A 20,901-nucleotide genomic window follows, 5' to 3' on the forward strand; every position below is an offset into this window, starting at 1 on the left:
TCTCTCCAAATCAGCATAGCGCCATTTTGACAAATCTGAGCAGTACGCAGTACTTTATATAATTATAAAGTACTTTATACTTTATAATTATACTTTATAATTTTTATAAGTTATTTTACCTTTGGGTATTTTAACTTTTAAGCTTTCTTACAATAATTCATCAATAAATAATTAATCCATTAATACACCTCTTGGTAACTTTATATTTAACATATAGAGTTGGCCTATTTAACTTATATTAATATTAACCATATTTAACTTTTGATATTAACACATTTACATTTTATAATATAGTTACACACATATTTTATATATATATATATATATATATCTCTTTATATATATTATATATATATATTTATATATATATATATATATATATTAAAATCGTGGAAGCACCAGAGTGAGTAGCTGCATTTTCCAAGCGTGATAGAACAAGAGTGACAGAGAAATTAATAATTTATTAGTAAGTGTTTATATTGGCCTGAAATAAAGGTGACATTCATCAAACTTAAATACCGACCATAAACTGGGTTTTTAAATATGTACAGAACATGCAGGTAGCCTCCTTCTGACTGCTGTGTGACGTGTGTTTGCTCGGGTGCCAGAATGTGAGCGCGTGATGACCCTCCCTGCCTTCCGTACCAAACACACACACTCCGCTTTTTCTCGGTGTTTCGTGTGTGTGTGTGAGCTCACAGTATTCATCTGCTGTGGGTACAGAGGGAGGGACGGACAGAAACCTCGGCTGGTGACAGAAACCAATCAGAGCGACACATTACCGAAGACATTGATCGGGATTTATTTATCTGACGCAAACCGCCAACAGTCTGTCAAACAATAACCTTCAGAAACCCTATCTAAACATTAAGCGACGACGACATGGCTGATTTTACTATTGACCAGAACAACCTGCCTGGCGTAAAAGAGGGTGAGTGAAGAAGAAGAAGAAGATGATGATGATGATGGTGCGCGTACATTGTGTGTTAACGTTAGTGCGTTAAAATAAACGCGAGCTTAGTTCAGATGGCCTGTCAGATGATTCAAAACAACCAAAACGGTTATATATTATTACACTGTGCTGAATTACGAAGGTAAACTGTTATTTTGACTGTCAATAAATTGGTTACCTTTTGTACGAAGGTATTTACTGAAGGGAGTGAAGTCAAACAGCCGTTGAAAACACTAACGTCACTGAGAAACGCCGCTATTAATATCCATCTGATATAGAAAGAGAAAGGGATCGAACTCGGGCCTGTTTTGCCTCAAATATCATGTAATAAGATGCCTGACGTTAGCTTTAGTTGCTGTGTGTGTGTGTGTGTGTGTGTGTGTGTGTGTGTGTGTGTGTGTGTGGTGTCAGCAGTGTGAATGCTGGCACATGTGTTGTGAGATTCATACTGAAGATGTCTGTGGTGCAACACAAGCTGTTGATGACTGATCGTGTTATTAACGGAACAACAACAACAAAACTAGCTCTGCAGGATTTCAACCCACTAATTTTAACCTCATTTGATGTTTAGGATGGATTAGTGTTTACAGACCCTGTCATTTCTGCCCCGAATCCAGTTTGTGGTAGTATATGAGGTTCAGATTCGGTTATTGGTCTGAAACCAGTAACGTTGGCTAATTGGGCACCAAATGTTGGTTTCTAGTTATTTCATATCAAATAAGTGATTTTAACATTAAAGGATAGTTCACCCAAAAATTAAAATTGGGCCATTATTTGCTCATGCGCTTTCCTTTCCAAACCTCTAGGGGTGTCTTTCTTCATTTGAACAATGAAGAAGATATTTTGAAGAATGATGGTAACCAAACAGTTGCTGGTAGCCATTGACGTCCATATGAAAATATGCTATGGAAGTCACAGGCTACTGTTAACTGTTTGGTTACCAACAGTCTTCAAAAATAAAATAAAAAATACAAAATCAGACATTTTAATTAGTTTTGAAATGTAGCCTACTTTTTACTCAAGATTCAGTTGTTGGTCCGAAACAGAATTTCAAATAAATCTAAGCTAAATGGGAACCCAATGTTGATTTCTAGTACCTTTGAAATTTTAAGATGTTTGATGCATTTAAAACAAGCTATTTTTCATTTAGATTCTGTGATTGGTGTGGAACTGAAATTCAAACATTCTGACTAATTGGTGACCAAATGTTGTTTATGAATTTAATAATATAAGTTACTTTAACTTAAATATGAGAAGGTTAAGACCTTTAGAGGTGGGACAGGCCAAATTCACCAATTTTAAGGACTTTGATGTTTTTATAAATAACTGCTTTTCATTCAGATTCAGTCTCAAAAAATCAAGTAATTCTAGCTAATTGGGGACCAAATGCTGGTTTCTATGTAACTGTTTCATGTAAATTAAACTATATTAACAATATATAAACTGCCCTAAATACAGTCCAGAAGGTTTAGTGCTCAAAAATGGGACAGGACAAATTCCTTCAGTCTGCTGGTGCTGGCCTGGAGACTCCACAGTCTCCTCCCTGATGGCAGCTTTGCGAGTGAGACGGGTTCCGTAAATGTCCTGCAGGGAGGGGAGAGAGACACCAATGATCTTCTCAGCTGCTCTCACTATGCGTTGAAGGGTCTTCCGGCAGGACGCGTTGCAGGCGCCATACCACACAGTGATGCAGCTGGTCATGATGCTCTGGATGGTGTCTCTGTAGAAGGTGGGGGCCGGGGCTCTAGCTCTTCTCAGTTTGCGGAGGAAGTAGAGACGCTGATGTGATTTCTTGGCCAGTGCTGCAGTGTTGTCAGTCCAGGAGAGGTCCTCTGTGATGTGCACACCCAGTAACTTGGTGCTGCTCACTCTCTCCACAGTCGCACCGTTGATGGTCAGAGGAGCATGCAGAGTGTGCACTCTCCTTAATTCAACAACAATCTCCTTTGTCTTCTCCACATTCAGAGAGAGATTGTTGCCACTGCACCACCCAGCCAGGCGGCTCACCTCGCTCCTGTAGTTGTTTGTCTCATCTCTGTTGCTAATGAGACCCACCACAGTCGTGTCATCTGCAAACTTAATAAAGAGGTTGGAGCTGTGTGACGGTGTGCAGTCGTGGGTCAGCAGAGTGAAGAGGAGGGGGCTCAGCACACATCCTTGGGGGGCCCCAGTGTTCAGTGTGTTGCTACCGACCCGTACTGCCTGAGGTCTTCCAGTCAGAAAGTCCAACAGCCAGCTGCACAGCGAAGTGTTGAGCCCCAGCTGGACCAGTATGTTAATGAGCTGTTGAGGGATGATTGTGCTGAATGCTGAATAACTGGATGAAGATGAGCAACATCCCACATTTCTCGCTCATGAGTTTCTGTTTGTTTCTCCTTGAAGAATGTCCTTGTGGTTTCTGTTTTCAGTCATTGTGTGCATGTGGATTCAGCATTTTGTTGTTGTGGTGCAGCTGCTCTTTTCTCTTAAAGGCAAAGTTAGGGATGTTTGCCTGGAAAATGTGCAGGCTTAAAAAATGTGCCGTTTTTGCTGCCTAGCTAAGACCTCCTGGGAAGAATTCAGCGTTGGTTTCGTGTTTGCTTTGGAGAGCTCACAGCTTTTCCTTGTGTTACTTGTTTGCCAGTCGCTGCTCCAGTGCTGCTTTTTAGCTCCTTGAGGATCATCATTCTTAATGAATCAGACATTTTAATTGATGTCGTACTGTTTGTGTCACTTTAGGCTGTATTTATTTCATGCTGTGTGATTATCACATTCTCACACATTTATTAAACTACTTACAGTTCAATACCAGATTGTTTATACTCGTTGCAAATATGCCATTGGGTCAGGATGACCCACAAGTTTTTAATATTAGGAGAAGATTCACCAACATATTCTTTTTGTAAAAGCCCTTTATCCCTGAAACATGTTTTATTAGATTGCGCCGAGAGACCTTTTTATTCAGTTAACATGTTGGATGAAAAATTAACGAAAATATTAATGAAGTTAAACTAAGTTTAATTTGAGTTTTTAGCAACAATAGATTTTAAAAATCAGGTAAAGACATTTCTAATATTACAAAAGATTTAGGATATATTTCCAATTAAATGCTGTTCTTTTAAACTTTCTATTCATCAAATATTCTCAAATATTAAGCAGCACTGTTTTTAACGTTTATAATAATACAAAATGTTTCATCAGCATTATATCAGCATATTTGAATGATTTCTGAAGGATCATGTGACACTGTAATGATGCTGAAAATTCAGCTTTGATGATCACAGGAATAAATAACATTTCAAAATACATTCACAAAGAAAACAGTTATTTTAAATTGTAAGAATATTTCCCAATATTTCTATTTATACTGAAGTTTTGATCATAAAAATGCAGACTTGGTGAGGAGAAGAGACTTTTAAAACATAGCGACCCCAAACTTGTTTATATGTGTTTATTATATAAAATTTCAAGAAATTCGGTTATTTGTTATTTATATCTCAAATTTGTCAACCTGGCCCAAATTGGTTTACCACTAATATTTAACTGTGTCATAAATCCAGTTTTCATAACGATAAGCCTCATAACTTCACCATATAGCCCCAAAAAAGTTTCCAGTACAGGTTCTCCAGCACAGGTTCAACATATTGGCCTCCGAATCACTAAAATTAGCTCCATGCATAAGGAAGTGAAGCCTATCGTAAATGCACAGTCAGCATCAAGATGCTTATTATCAGTAGGGAATTTCTTGGTTCCTCCTGCCAAATGATACCCAGCAGTTCTCTGAATCCTGTCAAATAGGGCATTAAGACTTCACCAGCCAGTAGACAGAAATGTAAATTCTGCTCTTGGTTCCTCATTTAGCACTATGAATATCCTATAGTCTTGGTTCCGCAGCTCTTCTTCTCAAGATACCACTGAAAAAACCTATCAGCAGCAGATGGGTGACAAATTTAATCACTGATCTGCGGAAGTGGCTTAATCTTATCCTCGTCTTGCCCATGCTAAGCATACAAACACTGAACACTAAGTAAATTAGTATTTTGTGAGTGTACATTTTTTGAAATCTTTGTTAATTATTATTGTTAAGTCCCTCACATTTGTAGCACAGAGTCTGATTATGGTGTGAAACTGTAGCGTATGTTTGGTTATGTTAATCACGTTCAGTTCCCAGAAAGAGTTGTGCAGTTTTTCCTTGCAGACCGAAATGCAAAAGTTGCTTTTATCTGATTTTGGTTATCGGAGCATGTATCAGAGGCTTGAGGGCGTTGTTTGTGTCATCAGTCATGAATTAAGACGAGACATGGATTTCACTGCTTCTCCACCTGCACCTTTCTGAACCGCTGGGAGGGTGCCAGGTGTAGAATCAGGTCTTAATAAAGCCTAAAAAAGCAGATAAGAGGATGTTAAAGGGCGGATGTGGAGGACGTGGTTTCAGTTTCTCGAGTTGTATTTATAACTGAGGTGATAATGGTCGGTTCCACTGCAGTTTCAGACTAATGCAGACCACACAGAATTTCCACAGAATAGTTTTCTTTTTTCCCTTTTTTTTTTTTTTTTTCCCTTGTAGCACAAACATCCTTTTTTGATAGATGTATTTTGATATGCATTTAAATGATAAAAAAATCTTCTTTAAAAGGGTTTTAAATATTCAACTAAATATTATTGTATGTTGTCAAAACTGCGTTCTATGTATTGTCTTTTTTTATATATTATTTAATCTTTTATTTTTGCCATGAATATAGCCTTTACTGCTCATATGGCATTTTTTTTATTATAATAAATATTTTATCTTTTTATTTTTGACATGAATATAGCCTTTACTGCTCATATGGCATCTTTTTATTATTATAAATATTTTATCTTTTTATTTTTGACGTGAATATAGCCTGTACTGCTCATACGGCATTTTGTATTATTTTATTCTTATTTTTTTTTTTTATTTTTTTTTGCTATTTTGGCTTTAATGAAAAGCATTGAAAACAGTTGAGCTGCTTAAATTTTTTTGTGGAAACCGAACTGTGATACTTTAAATTGAAATTTCAGAAAACAGGATTTATTTAAAATAGAAATTATTTGTAATATTATGATCAACTGGGGCAGTCGTGGCCTAATGGTTAGAGAGTCAGACTACTCAGGTCACCATACTTGACCAAACTTCACTTCACCTTCACTTTCTAATTTAATGCATCCTCGATGAATAGAATTAATAATTTCTTTAAAAAAAATCTCGCTTAACCCCAAACATTTGAACAGAAGTGTAAGTTCAATACTAACTATACCAGTGTTTCCCATACATTGGTTTATTTAATATAGATTTTCCAAAAGGCTTTAACTACTTTGAATAAACATGAGCTCTGCGCATTTAAAAAAAAAAAACAGAATGCAGCGTTTACATATGAATGTATCTTTAAAGGGAACCGACTGTCTTCAGAAAATCTTTGATTTCAGCTACAGCCGTTACTAGGGAAACCGCTATATTTCTGCTGTTCCAAAAGCGCCTCCTTCTGGCACAGAATGTATGTGCATTTTCAATCGGCTCTTCTGTTTTTGTTCAGACCAAGGTGAAAATCAACTGATGTTTTTACGCAGTAAACAAACAAAGAGCAGAGTTGTAAATGTGAAACGGTGGATATGTATGTATTTTGTACTTTGGGAAGTTGGGTGTTACGTAGAGTGTAGGTTTTTGGTATGTGGTGTTATATTTTATATTGTGATTTATGATGTTTGTTGTTAGTTTTTATCTTTTGATTTTGAGTTTTGTGGTTTGTGGCTGTGAATTGTGTCTTTGTTAGCAGTAGGGATGTCAACGATTAATCGATGATCGATTAATTGTCGATAAGAGATGCAATCGATTAAGGCTGTCGATGGTCGGTTAACCGATTTAATGTTGGGCTGCGTGCGGCTCATGCGCAGAACACGTGCGAGCACTGTGAGTGACGGTGACGGTAGCAATAAAAGCATCATCATTCTTCACAATGTACAAATTAAGCTTTTAATGTGATTTTAAAACTTTAAAGTAAATTAAAATAGAAACAACATAAAAGTTCTTCAACATAAAAAAACGCAATAGAAAATGTAGTAACTAAGTCATTTCATGAGATAACTGTTTCATATCGTGCGCTTTGCAGGTCTGCGGGTCACACAGGACAGAAAGGCTGTCCTATTACTTGTTAATTTGTTCCTACGACTTATTAATTTGTGGCAATTGTCCATGTTTCATTTATTTTGTTCCCTAAATAACCCATGATTTATCTAAATAAGGGAACAAATTAATAAATCGAACGAATTCCTAATTCGTGAAATCTTTAATTTCCCTTACCATGTTTACCACAGTAAGAGATGCAAAAACAGTGATTAAAAGTGAAAGATAATAAAATAAACCTGCGAAATTAGAGGGTTAGACTGTGAAGATTTAGGAAAAGACACAATGCCTATATGTTATTGAATGTGTGGAAATTCGTGACTAACCGGCAAACCAGAACAAAGCAGCGTATCCAGAGCATGGTCGCGATCTAACATTTCCTATTATTCCTCTAATAAACAAAGCTTTTATACCACACTTGTCATAATCAGAGCTTATAATTTGTAAATACATAATTGCTGGATTCAAAAGAGCGATTAATAGGCGCTGTGACCGACACAATACGTTTTCCCACGCGCATTCAGTGACGTCACTAAACGGTGACGCCATCGTTCACAAGTTTCTACATGGACCTAACTAGTGCACAGGTTTTCGAGCCCTGGGACAAAATGGGATGTTTTAAGGAAAATGTATAGCCTATATAAGTAATAGGCCCAACATAGTTATAAAGTTTTTTAATTTTTTTTTATATATGCGAAATATATCCGACTTAAATAATTAAGATAACGGATTTAAAACAGAAGTGTGGCTGCGCTCCATAAGTTCACGAAAAAAAAAAGGATGACAACCACTGATCTATATATGACTGTTCTATATTATAGATCAGTGATGACAATGCATTCTGTTTGCTTGCTTTATTTTACAAGAGCACAAATCTTCTGTTTTTATTGTGTGTGCGCACAAATGAAAGTAAACACTTTTGCGGAAAAGTTTTTTTTATTTATTTTTTTGTCTCAGCTGTTTAGATCGCGCCGGAGCCTGCTGCACATGCAGTCTGTTCATTATCAAAATAAAATAGTCCACTAAAGATTTAAAAGGTTACACTAGTCAGTTTAAATAGACCGTATAGCGGTTCACTCTGTTATGCCAAGGACCTTTTTGCTCATATGAAGAGGATGATCTTTTCCGTCTATATGCGAATGCGTACAAGCCTAGTTAACATTATAAATAATAGTTTAATATTCAAATACATTGCGAATATGGAAGCATTTGTGTGCGTTTTGGGAATTGGCAGTAATATCCTAATAATATATATAGAGAGAGGCGCTCTCTCTTGTTCTTGTGTGCGCGTGTGCTGTGTCGATATCTAATGCACTGTATGCCGGATTTTTAAAACCAAATCGGCCTACCGCAACGCAAAAATTATAAATCTGACATTTTCTAGGACAGAATCAAGCAGGATCAAATTAATGCGAGCAACAGTGTGTTTTGCTGCAGCAGTGCCGATGAGCGGTTCTCTGACTGCGCAGCACAGCCACACGCGCGCCACAGTTACGTTTGGGATAATTTTATTTTAAATACCATAATGTCAGTTAAAAACATTGGAATTGTGTTTTAAAATACAACAACGAGCACCACAAAATAATTTAAAGAGGCGCGTCCAGCGGTCTCCGTGCGGGATAGGAAACAGTCAACAAAGGTATAAATTAACCTCAAAAGTATGGCGCTGGGCTCTTCATTTTATGAAATCATCATAATCACATCTATTCATGTTATAATCCTGCTATTAGCATTTTATTCAGACTAAAACCCATTTAATTCAAGTGAGAAAGTGTTTTGTGTGTGTGTGTGTGTGTGTGTGGCTTTTGCACATCCTGTCATGCCGGTGACTGCGTGCCTGCAATAGACGCATTTTGCAGCATTATGGTTAACGATTAATTGATCGTTAATTTAAACGACGATCGATCATGGAAATAATCGAAATTTGACATCCGTAGTGTGACTTAGATATTTGCGTTTTTATGTATTTTTGTTTATGTTTAGTGTGCCGGGACTTTGCTGTGCTAGAAGACCACTGTCTTGCTCACAACCTTCAGGAACAGGAAAGTAAGTCCTCTTGACCCTTTGCATCTTAAATGAACTTCAATGCATGGAAGGTTTTGAAAGTGGAATCCTGAAGCTGTTGGTTGCCACCAAATGAGTCATTCAAAGCCACTGGTGTTTTCCAATCCTTAACAGAGCATTAATGACAGTGGAAAGAAAAGTCCAAACTCACCTCAGCATCTTCCCCTTTTACTGCAGTGAGGATTTAGACCTTTACCACACATCACACAAGTCATGACATGGATTTTATTAGCATTTAAATTTGAGGAAACCGTGTTGAAAGTCACAAAGAGCTCTTGGGCACACAGTGGTACTTGTGTGGTTACATTTACTGTTGTTTGGTGAATTTTCAAAGTCTAGTCATTTCAGTAGGAATCCACGCATTTGGGAACTTCATGTGAGGGCGAAAGATTTCCACAAGCAGATGAGTTCAAGCTGGTTACTCAAATTCCCCGTGTTGACCAGCAGAAAGCTGCTTGGGTTGAAAGTGACTTCTGTGTGAGCTGTGCTTCGTACATTTACACTATTGACAATAGACAATTTTCCTTAAGCGCCTTAAATTAAGTCGCCATTGCAGCATTTAAAATCTTTAAGTTTTTCATCTAAGTTTTAAGTTTTTCGTCATTCTCGTTCTCTGTTTTATTTACCGTTCAAAATGGCTCCTTGTAATAAATGTTGCCAGCTTGACTGTCATCAGGTATATCCATCACACACATGTTTCAGTTTATAGCTTTTTTCTTTCAGGTGCTCTTTCTTAAATATAGCGTGCGCTCACAGTCACAGGATCAATAAAAGTGTTCAGACTTTGGGAAGATGAAGCACAGTGTCTGCTAGAATTGCGTCAGTGTCTATGATTTACCGGCTTTGCCGATGTAGCACTGCCTTGTAATGGCAACAAGTTCGATGTGCTCTCAGATACGTGTATATCAGTTTTTTGTTTTTTGTTGAATTATACATGATCTATTGTAAATGATTTGTGGTTACTGAGTTGTGTTTTAAAAATTTTTCAGTATTTTATGTATTATACATGATACCAAAAATTGTCATTTGTTGTTATTATTATTATTATTATTATTATTATTATTTAAAATTTATATTATTATTCATTATTTATTATTATTTTTTCTGCGTTGGTAGTTTTCACTGAATATTTTAATTTTAATATTGTGTTTAATAATTATTACTTATAAATGGATATATAATAGATTATTTTTATAAAATTATATATATATAGTGTACTTTCTAAACACAATATAAAAATGTAAAAACTTTTTCAGTAATGTATTATTCAGATTTTATTTTGAAAATATGTAAATGTCAGTCTTGCGTGAATGTTTTAAAGCACTAATTATTAATATTAAGTAAACAATTCACTGAATAATAATAAATCTTAAATTCAAGTCTGATAACACTGAATTGTCAATCCACAGTTATGTATTACTAATTTTACAAAAATTAATGTACAAAAATATTGTTATTAGTGATTCTTCTTTTTGTTGTTGTTGTTTATATTATTATTATTATTATTATTATTTAAAATGTATACTTTTATTCATTATTTATTATTATTTTTTCTGCGTTGGTAGTTTTCACTGAATATTTTAATTTATAATTATGGATATATAATAGGTTATTTTTAGAAAGAAAAAAATATATAATATATATACATATATATATTTATTTTTTCTTTCTAAAGAAATAAATATACTTTCTAAACCCAATATTGAAATTTAAAAAATATTTCAGTGATGTATTTACTGATTTTTTTTTTTTTGAAAAGATGTAAATGTCAGTCTTGCGTGAATGTTTTAAAGCACTAATTATTAATATTAATAAGTAAACAATTCACTAAATAATCTCAAATTCAAGTCTAATAAGTTTTGACTTAATATTTTTAGTCAATAATAATAATATGACTATAGCAGTATTATTGTTATCGGTAATAAATATTATTATATTGTGTGTTTTGTAGTAACATAATAATAGTAATATAGTAATAATAATACAAATAATAAGTATAACTGCAGTCAGCTGTTAAGGGGCCAAGCACAATAGAGGCAAAATGAGGAGCTAAGCATGACAAGGAGCATCAGTCCAACTGCAGTAATGAGTAATTAAAGCTTTTTAGGATGATTTTAGACAAAATGGCTAAAAAATTAATAAATATAATCACTAGAAATATGAATTACTGGTTTATATCACCCATTCAGAAAACCCATTGACTCTGGGACAATGGAACCAGAAGTGATAAAATGCTAACTCACTTCCGGGTTTTTGCTTACAAAGTGAGGTCATAGCTCCCCCACTCTATTGCCAGGCTGCCATATTATTGTTATGAAAAATAAGGCTTGGAGAAACATTTCATTTATAACTTCAGCAGATATTCTGTATCAAAGCAACCACAGCGTTGCTTAAAATACACTGCGCTCTCAAGCACTCACAGCTGGGTGTTTTCAGCTGGCTAAAAACGCTTTGGTAGACACACAGCCTTAATCTTGAGACTGTCCTCTATCAGTGTAGCTAATTGCATAACTTTCCTGCAAGCGGTTTTATGGGCTGCCATAAACTCGTGAAGAAGAAGGAAGAATAATAATAAGAAATCCAATGGATACAGCAGGTGCCATCGCGCATATTTTAATAATACTTAAAATATAACAAAAATACCACTACTACTCCTACAATTATTAATAATAATAATAATAATAATAACAAAAAATATATTATTATTATTATTTACACAGTATTACATTTCTAAACTAATTAAATGTTTTTGAATTATTTATTTTATTTAATAAATTTCATAAATGTGTTTTCTTAAAAATCTGTGTGACTATCAGAAATATCTGTGGAAATATATATATATATATAAACCTTTTGCTCAACCATTCATGTGCTTCGGATACATAGCGCAGGCTATTTGAGATATCTTTAGCATCATTTATTTGTATTAGACATGGTGCGAAGTGAATGTCTAAACGTCTGGTTTCTCTTCCTTTACTCTTCCAGTCGAGAGCCACCTGGCATCCAACGTCAACAAGAGCCGTCTGGTGCAGCAGGACCTGCAGGTGGCCAAACGTCTGCAGGAGGAAGAGGACCTGCGGGCCAAAGCCCAGAGCCAGAGACAACATCGCCGCATGTGAGTCACCTGAAACCCTCACCACAAGACTATATGAGGCTAAAGGTCAAACTGTACTGAGAGGAAGGCTGTTCTTTTCTCATATCTTCCAAAGCTCTCAGCAGTATCAAGACATATCTTCCAAAGCTCTCAGCCTTGTTTTGCTGTCTGTTGAGATAAGAGCTGTAAGTACATGAGTGTGTCCTTGCGTTGATAACTCGTGTTGTCACTCAGATGTTGACATTATGTAAAGCTGTCTCCGCTTCACATACGGAAACATAATAGGTGGAGTTGTGTTTGGCTCCTGCTGCACTTTTAGCTTGTGTCTGAACACGAAGGCCTTGTGTCGTCTCACAGTGCACTGTGGCAGGAAAATGTTTTGACTTCTGCTCATGACACATGCGGATAAAGTGTTCCTTCCTGCTGGGCGACGTCTCAAGGTCTCTGAGCTGATGCTATCATCAGAGTTTGAGCGGGACAGAGTGAGCGACCCATGAGCCTGAGGGGAGACTCGCTCCACAGCTCAAATACTGCAGCTCAAATACATTTTTTTTTTTATATATATATATATATATATACATTTTACAATATTGATGTTTTCTGACTGTATGTTTTAGCAAATAAATGTTGTCTTGGTGAGCATACCACTTATTTAAAAAAAAACATGTTAGGCTTGGTAGTGTAGTTGTTATTGTTTTCTGTGCTACTTGATTGAAAAGTTTGTGTTGCCTAAACATGTCTTTAAGTCAAACCAATTACACTGACTAAGTTGTAATGGGATTGATTTACAAATTACTCTGTCTGAGTGGTAATCACATTACTAATTACTGGTGAATTATCTCCTAATCCTGTATAAAGAACAGTATAAGTAAGAAATATAAGATAGACGCCAGATTGTCCTTTCAGTTCTTTAAGATCAAATATATTTTAACAGTTTATAACAAAAACATCTTGTCTTCTGTCTTTGTATAGCCGCTGCATAATAATAACCATAAGCATAAATTATTAGTAGTAGGAGTATTCCTATTTTATTTGTATTTATTTAAAATTAATTGTCAATATATTAATAATTAACATTTAAATAGTAGTAAATATATTATTATTAGGTATTTTATATATTATTTTTATTTTTTTTATTGTTTGTTTTATTTTTTTTATTTTTATTATAAAATATATTTATGTATCTTATCAAAATAAAGCTGAAATAAAATATAAATATCAAATGCAACTTTTTAATCAGTATAGAGAGAAAGAGAGAAATGCAGCTAACTGAAATAAAGTTTAAGTACTAAAATGAATAAAACTGAAACAAAAATAAAGCTAAATACACATAAAAAAAAACTTGCCAAAAGCACAACACAGTTACTAAAGCTTAAACTAAAATAAATTGAAAGTATACAAATATTCTGAAAATATAAAAAGTATATTCAACAATTATTAAATAAAATACTACAAAACAACATTGGTTTTATTGTATGATTCCAAGTTTAATGTGAATAATGGACAACTTAAGGCACTTAATTTATCATTCACACTTATTTTTTTTTTTATGACAATTAGTCATCAGCACAAATCTATGATTGTTCCAGGCATAGATAATAGTTACTGTGTAATCCATTTCACCCAGTACTGCAGTCGGTCTTCCAAGAACACCTTCAGCACAGGAAGTGAAAGCCATGGTGGCTGATATGAGAACTCTGTGTGTAAACTCAAGTGTTTTTTTTCTTTCTCTGTCCTGTCAGTGAACGCAGCGACAATGAAATTGCTCAGGAGATTCAAGAACAACTGGTCCGGCAGGCTGAGCAACAGCGGCAGCAGGAGGAGAAAGATGAGGTGGGAGTCTTTCACAACATTCACACACACTGTTCAGGTCGGTCAGCTGTGCGGATTCAGTTTAGCCACACCAACAGCAGTCACATGACATCATTGTTATTGTGTTTGTAACACTTGAGAATGCATACTCGCATTCTCTGTGCGTTGGTCATAAGAAAAGCATAGATGTGTCCACACCCATGACTGTTAGCATTGTGATGCTTGTTTCCCCCACTCATTCTTCTGAATTCATGTTTATATGCGTTTGACTAGGCCATCGCCCGTAAGCTGCAGGAGCGAGAGATGAAAGAGGAGAGAAAACGGCAAAAGCAGGTGGAAACAAACCCTGAGGAGTACTACGACGATAAAGGTGTGTAGATGCCCTCTGGTGTAAAGTGTGCGATCAAGCAAAGATGGGGTTTGGAGAAGACAATATGTGGGCTTGGGTCGGTCAACACATTTGACTACTGGAACATCTGCTTTTGCAGTGTTTCCTGCACAGCTGTTCACTGAATCTATAGCACCACATCACATTTTACAGCAGTGAATTTGAAGTCTATGTTCACTGGATACAGAAAGACAGAACACATCTTTATTTGTAGCATGCAAACACAAACACAAGCAGTGCAGTCTGATTTACGAATAAATAACTCTTTCTTGCAATGAATCAGGCAAAAGACAAGTTTTCCTTCTGAGAAGTGTTATAATAACAATAATCAGCTGTATTGAAATAAAGCTGAAATAAAAAATTACAAAAGTGCAGAACAGAATCACTAAAATGTAAAAACGAAAATGAAAGTTAATTCAAATATTAATAAGAATTATAATAGTATATAATATAGTTAGGACTAACGATGAGAGTCAGTGAGGAGTAGGACATTGGAGTTTTAACATTCCTGTGCATTTTCCTGTTTAACTGTTTCAGAGGTACTTGCACCTTAGGAAGCAATTTCCATAATTAACACTCATTTCATGCATTTCAAGCCCTAAGCACTCCAGACACTTTATCTGTTTGTTGTGAAGTTAAACAAAATGTCAACTAACTTGACCACATATTAGTATGCAACTTATGTTTGTTTAGTAAACGTTACAGAACTCTGGGAAGGCTATCTTGCCTCACATCTAAAATAACACCAGCAGACCTTCTTGCGTTCGTAATGGGTTACCATTTAATGACAAATGCTACAAAACTGGACATGCAAGTTCATGTCAACACGGCATCTGTTAACCACCCGCCCTGAGTGGCTGCCCATGCGTGCCACTGTTTGCATTCAAACTGTTTGCTTTCACATGTTATGTAATCATTCTCTCATGCCGTCATTTGAATGCGTTCAGGGTCTCCTTATGGTTAGCCGGTATCGTACCCATAGGGTCTGTTTGCCTCATTAAGCACGCTCAAATCTCTCATTCATGGGTGTTTAATGAATAGTTTGTTTCAACAAAACCCTCTTACCCTAAAGACTGAAACTTCAGCACGTAGTGCATTGCTTCATATTTGTTGATATTCTGTTTGTAAGGATGCTGTCATAAGCACAGATTAGCACCCACCTACAGGGCACAACATAAAAAATTCAGCATCTTAGGGAGTATATTTAGCGCTCTCTCTTCCTCTCAAACTATGACCGCATAGCTGGGCTCCGTTCTCATGCCAAGATGCAAACCGTTAGGCCTGGGCTGTGCTTCTGCAGGGATTTGTTGGGAAGGAGATCAGACATGTTTGGCTGAATCCTTGATGAATGAATCTGTTATAAGGAAGTATTTGTAGGAGGGTTAACAAATGATTTGATGTCAGAAAATCTTGAAAAATGCTTGGTTTTGGGCATAAATCTGAATGAAAATTTTGGACCCTGGCTTTAACCTTTTTATTTGAATGGCTTGGTACTACTTGTCAAACAATAGCCTTATTTACCATTTAACTTCCTGCATCATTCACAATTAACTAACCCTTGTGTACTAACCCGGTTAAGTTTTATTTCCCTCCTTGTTCTTGCACTCCTCCCTTTCACACTCACTTTCACACAGCCCCCCGATTTCCACCGGACCTGCGAGAGCCGAAACCCTGTTCCACTTCTCCAGGTCACAGAAAAGGGAAGAATCACGACTACAATCAAATTCTTTCCCCATACAACTCTCCTGAGCTAGACAGAAAAAGATATCCCAATAGCCATAGTCGATATCCAGAATATGAGCCTATTGAGTTGGGCCGATCTAGGCATCCTGAGAGTCCAAGCAAGGGAAGGGTCCCAGAGTACTGCTCACCTGAGCGACGACCGAAAGATTATTCAAGAGAGAGAAACAAGCCTCTCGATCTTGATTACACAGAACCACGTAGAAGAAAGAAGCAAGATCAATGGGACGACCTGGAGCCAGTGGTGCGCCGGAAGGAGAAACCTCCCAGAGATTACTCTGCCGGCCGGGACGGGGTCTGGGAGGAGGAGAGGATCAGGGATCGAGAACGAGAAAGGGATGGACGGAGAACCAAGGAAAGCTCGAGAGATCGGAACCAGACAAGAAGTCAAGATCGGCTGTTTAGTGGAGATGCCAAGCAGGTTGACAGGGGCAGGAACGTGGACCGGGAGATGGACCGAAATGGCTATGGACACGGTAGCAGAGACAGGCAAAGAGAACGAGGCAGAGATGGGAACAGAGGGAGGCACAAAAGCAGGGACCGAGAACTGGACGATTACGGTGTCGCCCCAACTAGAGGATGGTCTGATGAAAGCCTGGAGTGGGAGGATCTCAGGAACAGGCCAAGGCTCCTGTCAGGTCCTAATGAGGTGTTTGAGGAGCCCATTCTCAGAGGCCTCCCAAATGAGGGCCGGTCCCCTGGTCATTCTCCCAGAGAGAGAGGTATGGACCGAGGTCCATGTGTTTGAGTGAACCTGCTTGGACTTTGCGGTGCCATCTGGTGGTGGGAGTGCTGTTGAGATTTCCTTTTTCCTGTGCATTGGTGATTTGGGTTTCCTGTCTTTGTTGGATCTGGACTCTCTGAAATAATTTCTCAGGAATCTTGTACACTAAATCTGGGCCTTTTTGATCATTCCTTCCTTATCCCAAACCAAAAATGGCTGCTTGGGTTACTGTGCCAATAGGTTGCAAGGCTTAAAATTATAGTTCACCCAAAACTGAAAATTGACATTATTTACTCACCCTCTTGTTGGTCCAGACCTGTTTGAGTTTCTTTCTTCTGTTGAGAACAAAAGAAGATAATTTGAAGAATGTTGGTACCAACAGTTGACAGTAGCCATAGTAATTTTTTCCATACTATGGAAGAACACTCTTCGAATTATCTTCCTTTGTGTTCAGCAGAAGAAAGAATCTCATACAGGTTTGGAACAACAAGAGGGTGAGTAAATGATGACAGAATTTTCTTTTCTTTTTTTTTTTGGTGAACTGTACCTTTAAGTGTGTTGTTCTTTGTGCTTTCAACGTGGACTGATGTCCTCTGATGCCCCCTGCAGGTCGGAAGGTGCGGGGAGAATTTGGCTTGAAGGAGGCAACACATGGACTGGCCCACTTAGACCTACAAGACCAGGAGCTCAAAGACTTGGAGGTGGCACGCAGGCTGCAGGAAGAAGAAATTAAGGTATCTTGAGTCTCGATGGTTGTAATTATTGGTGACTTGTAATCCACAAATATAACCATGTCTTTTTTCTTTTTACAGGCGAGTCAGTTAGACAGAAGAGCCGCTCAAGTTGCACAAGATGAGGTAAGGCATGGTTCATTGTTTTTCTGCTCTGTCAGGGGTGTCGCTACATCCAGATAAAACATTATCTTGTTTTATGATTTGTTTTGTTATTGAATTTTAGAAATAGCCCGACGGCTGATGGAGGAAGAGAAAAGGGAGTATAAGAGATCAAAAGAGAAGGAGAAACAAGTGATGGAGAGAAGACGGCCTGAGCTGGAATATAAGGTAAGCAACATCCGCTCTAATTTTTATGTGGGCCTGGTGATGTTCCTCCCATCAGCACGCTCTCACTGGCATGTTCTCTTCTGTTCTGTCATATTAGCCAATGCAAGAAGAAGTCGTCCGACCACGAACTCGAGAAGAGCCTCGCTTCAGAGAGGACGAGTACCAGAGAGCACGCAACCACAAACCTGCGAGGTACCACTTCTCCAACTCCTTAACACACTCACACTGTCAGAAGTCCTACCGGAGTCTCATGTTTCTGTCGGTTCTTTACTTCAGGCCGCCTCCTCCTACACAGCACTACGAAAACATAAACCCGAGCTACGTGTATGCAGACAGCTCGTACTCCCCTCGCCCTCCGTCAAGACCAGAGGCGTACAAAGGTTCACATCGCACTAATGAAGCATGATTCTGCAAATTCGAATGACTTTTTAACTATGGCTGTCTTTTTCTCGTTCTCATTTAGGTGCCCCCTACAGACCGTGACTACAAGCCTCCACTGCTGTCCAATCATGAGTCCGTTCAACCCTTTATTTTGCGAATCAATAGAGGAGAAAGCAATTAAAAAATACTTTGAGGCTTTCGGCAGAAGCTACTGACACTTTATTTTAATTTTCCCTCTTCGAGTTTCTCAGTTCATCGCATCAGATGAACCAATGTCATGTCTTCGTGTTGTGAAAGAGTCTTTTACCCTGGAGCTACGAACTACTGGGCGGTTCCTGTTTGCTTCTCATGTTCTTGTCTTATTGTGGATGACCGGACAGGAAGGGATCTACTGCACAGCTCTTATGAACATCCCTTTTCTCTTGGCATCTATAAATGAAGTTTCGTCTTGATTCCATGTTGAGTTCAGGATACAGCAGTTTTCCAGCAGTTTTTTTGTTTTTATTTAATGGAAAACATGCTTGAATTTATATACAGCACACGTTTGTGCTATGTATTTATTGATTTATTTTCAGAGGATATATTTTATTTTATTTTTTTGATCCATATTTTAAAACGCTGATTGTTTTACGCTTTCCTCAGTCGACATGAAGAGACTGTTAGCATACACTGGAAGAGATCCAATTTATGGAGATGCAAAATTCCACTTATCTCAACGTCTTAAGAAGCAGGTTCAGTCTTCGTATCAGATCTAATATCAAGGTGAGGCTGTCAGTGCTTCTTCATTTTGCCTTCATATCATTAATGAGAGACTCTTTACTCACACTGAGGGCTTACGTACAGCTAGGGTTTGAGACGCTCAGTCTTCGGGTGCCTTTGTTTTTGTGATATTTCACCTGCAGTGTCTGTAGCGATTCTCTCATCTGCGACTGATATGCTCCAGTGTTCAAGTGCATGCTGGCTGAATGTGAACTCTGTGGGGTCTATATGAATTTTGTCATCTGGAAACAAAACAAACAAACAAAAAAAATGGCCACAAACATCTCTACTCCTCATTTTTTATTTTTATATATTTTTATGATTTATTTATAATTCAATAAAAATCTAAAATACAAGTTAAGGCATGTTAGTAGCATTGCTGTTGGCACAGATGTAAACAGTTTTCTTGCTTGCATCATCATCATATGCAATTCATGTTAATATATCAGTGTTCGGATTTGCAGTGCTTAGCATTTGATGGCAAACTTACTTTAAGAAGGGACATAACAACTGACCAGCAAATAGATCAAGGCAGCATACAAGTGACTGGCTTTTATCTGGCACTCTCTATGAACAGAGTACTGAAAATCTTGGGGTTTTTTGTTCATCTTTTTTTTTTTCTGCTTTGCTAATTTTGTATGCATTGCTTTTTTTTTTTTTTTTTTTTTTTTTTTTTTTTTACTTTTAGAACTTGTCTAAATCAAAATATAAAAACCTAATTTCTGTTAATTTTTCTGTTAATTTTTGTTAATTGTTAAGTTTATTTCTTACAGAGAACATAAAATAAACTAATTAGAAATTTAAATAAAATCTCTAAACTAAAAGTATACAAAAACTCGTAACCATTAATTAATCTATAATTCGGTTGGAGTTCACTAGTTTGGGACCAAATGCTAATTTTATTTTTATTTATTTTTTCATAAAATGATCAGAAAAAATAAGTGTGTAACCTTCATAAATGTTTTGCTTTGCGCTTTTTTTCCCCACTGCATTTCTTTGCTTTATTTTATTTTTATTTTGTGCATTGCTCTTTGCTTTTTGTGTTGCTTGCAGTTTTTATTTGTGTTAGTGTTTGTTTTTTTGTTTTGCAGTTGAAGCAAATTTCTAAATACAATATAAAAACAGTTTGTTTTATCAATTGTTTATTTCAAGCGAAAAGAAAAAAAAATACATTAAACAGAACACATTTAAAAAAGTATATACAAACTGTGTTTTGACTAAATTAATCTGTAGTTCGGTTGGACCTCACTAGTTTGGGACCAAATAGCAATTACTTTTTCAGTAATTAAAATGGGTTTAACAGTATTATGACACTTTTTGTGATATCTTACAAAACCATTTTTTTGTTTTTTTTTTTGTTTTTAATATTATATAATTTTTGTTTATTTTGTATTTGTTTTATTTTAATATTATGTTATTTATTTATTTAGTATTTATTGCTTGGGAAAAAAAGTCAAATTGTGTACCCTGTTTATGGAAAGTGCCATATGCGCATCACTATCAAGGCTTTTCCCCTTACAGTCATCGCTTACATTCCATGTTCCTGTGTTTTGAGGGGATTACACTCAGCTTGGCTTTTGAGAATGGAAATATGATTGTGCGGGCTACATGTAGCATCCTGTACAGATACAACTAAAGACAGCAGCTACTTTCGCATTAGTGCCTCTATAAATAAGATCGCTAGTGCTGAACGCTCGCATCTTATGCTAGTTTGTTTTTCATTGTTTTGTGATTTAAGGTGTGGGGAGTGGTGAGAAATGCGTCCAATAAACTTTTAGGGAATGTTTCTATTGTTGTAACGCTTA

At 36.6% G+C, this 20,901-nt stretch overlaps 1 protein-coding gene across 2 annotated transcripts; it reads left to right on the forward strand.

The window, feature by feature from the left end:
* Positions 1-596: 596 nt before the first annotated feature.
* Positions 597-19,626, forward strand: LOC109066075 (coiled-coil domain-containing protein 50-like). 2 transcript variants are annotated; one of them, XM_019083079.2, is made up of 12 exons: positions 597-931; positions 9,057-9,119; positions 12,123-12,252; positions 13,974-14,064; positions 14,317-14,413; positions 16,066-16,893; positions 17,505-17,629; positions 17,708-17,752; positions 17,852-17,956; positions 18,054-18,148; positions 18,233-18,336; positions 18,420-19,626. In XM_019083079.2, the coding sequence occupies exons 1-12, from the start codon at positions 883-885 to the stop codon at positions 18,437-18,439; spliced, it is 1,752 nt and encodes a 583-aa protein (XP_018938624.2). In that variant the 5' UTR covers positions 597-882; the 3' UTR covers positions 18,440-19,626. The 2 variants fall into 2 exon arrangements, with proteins under 2 accessions (XP_018938624.2, XP_042567851.1); XM_042711917.1 differs by lacking the exon at positions 16,066-16,893 and having other exon boundaries at positions 600-931.
* Positions 19,627-20,901: the final 1,275 nt, after the last annotated feature.

Source organism: Cyprinus carpio, chromosome A22, assembly GCF_018340385.1.
Source record: "Cyprinus carpio isolate SPL01 chromosome A22, ASM1834038v1, whole genome shotgun sequence".
NCBI lineage: Eukaryota > Metazoa > Chordata > Actinopteri > Cypriniformes > Cyprinidae > Cyprinus > Cyprinus carpio.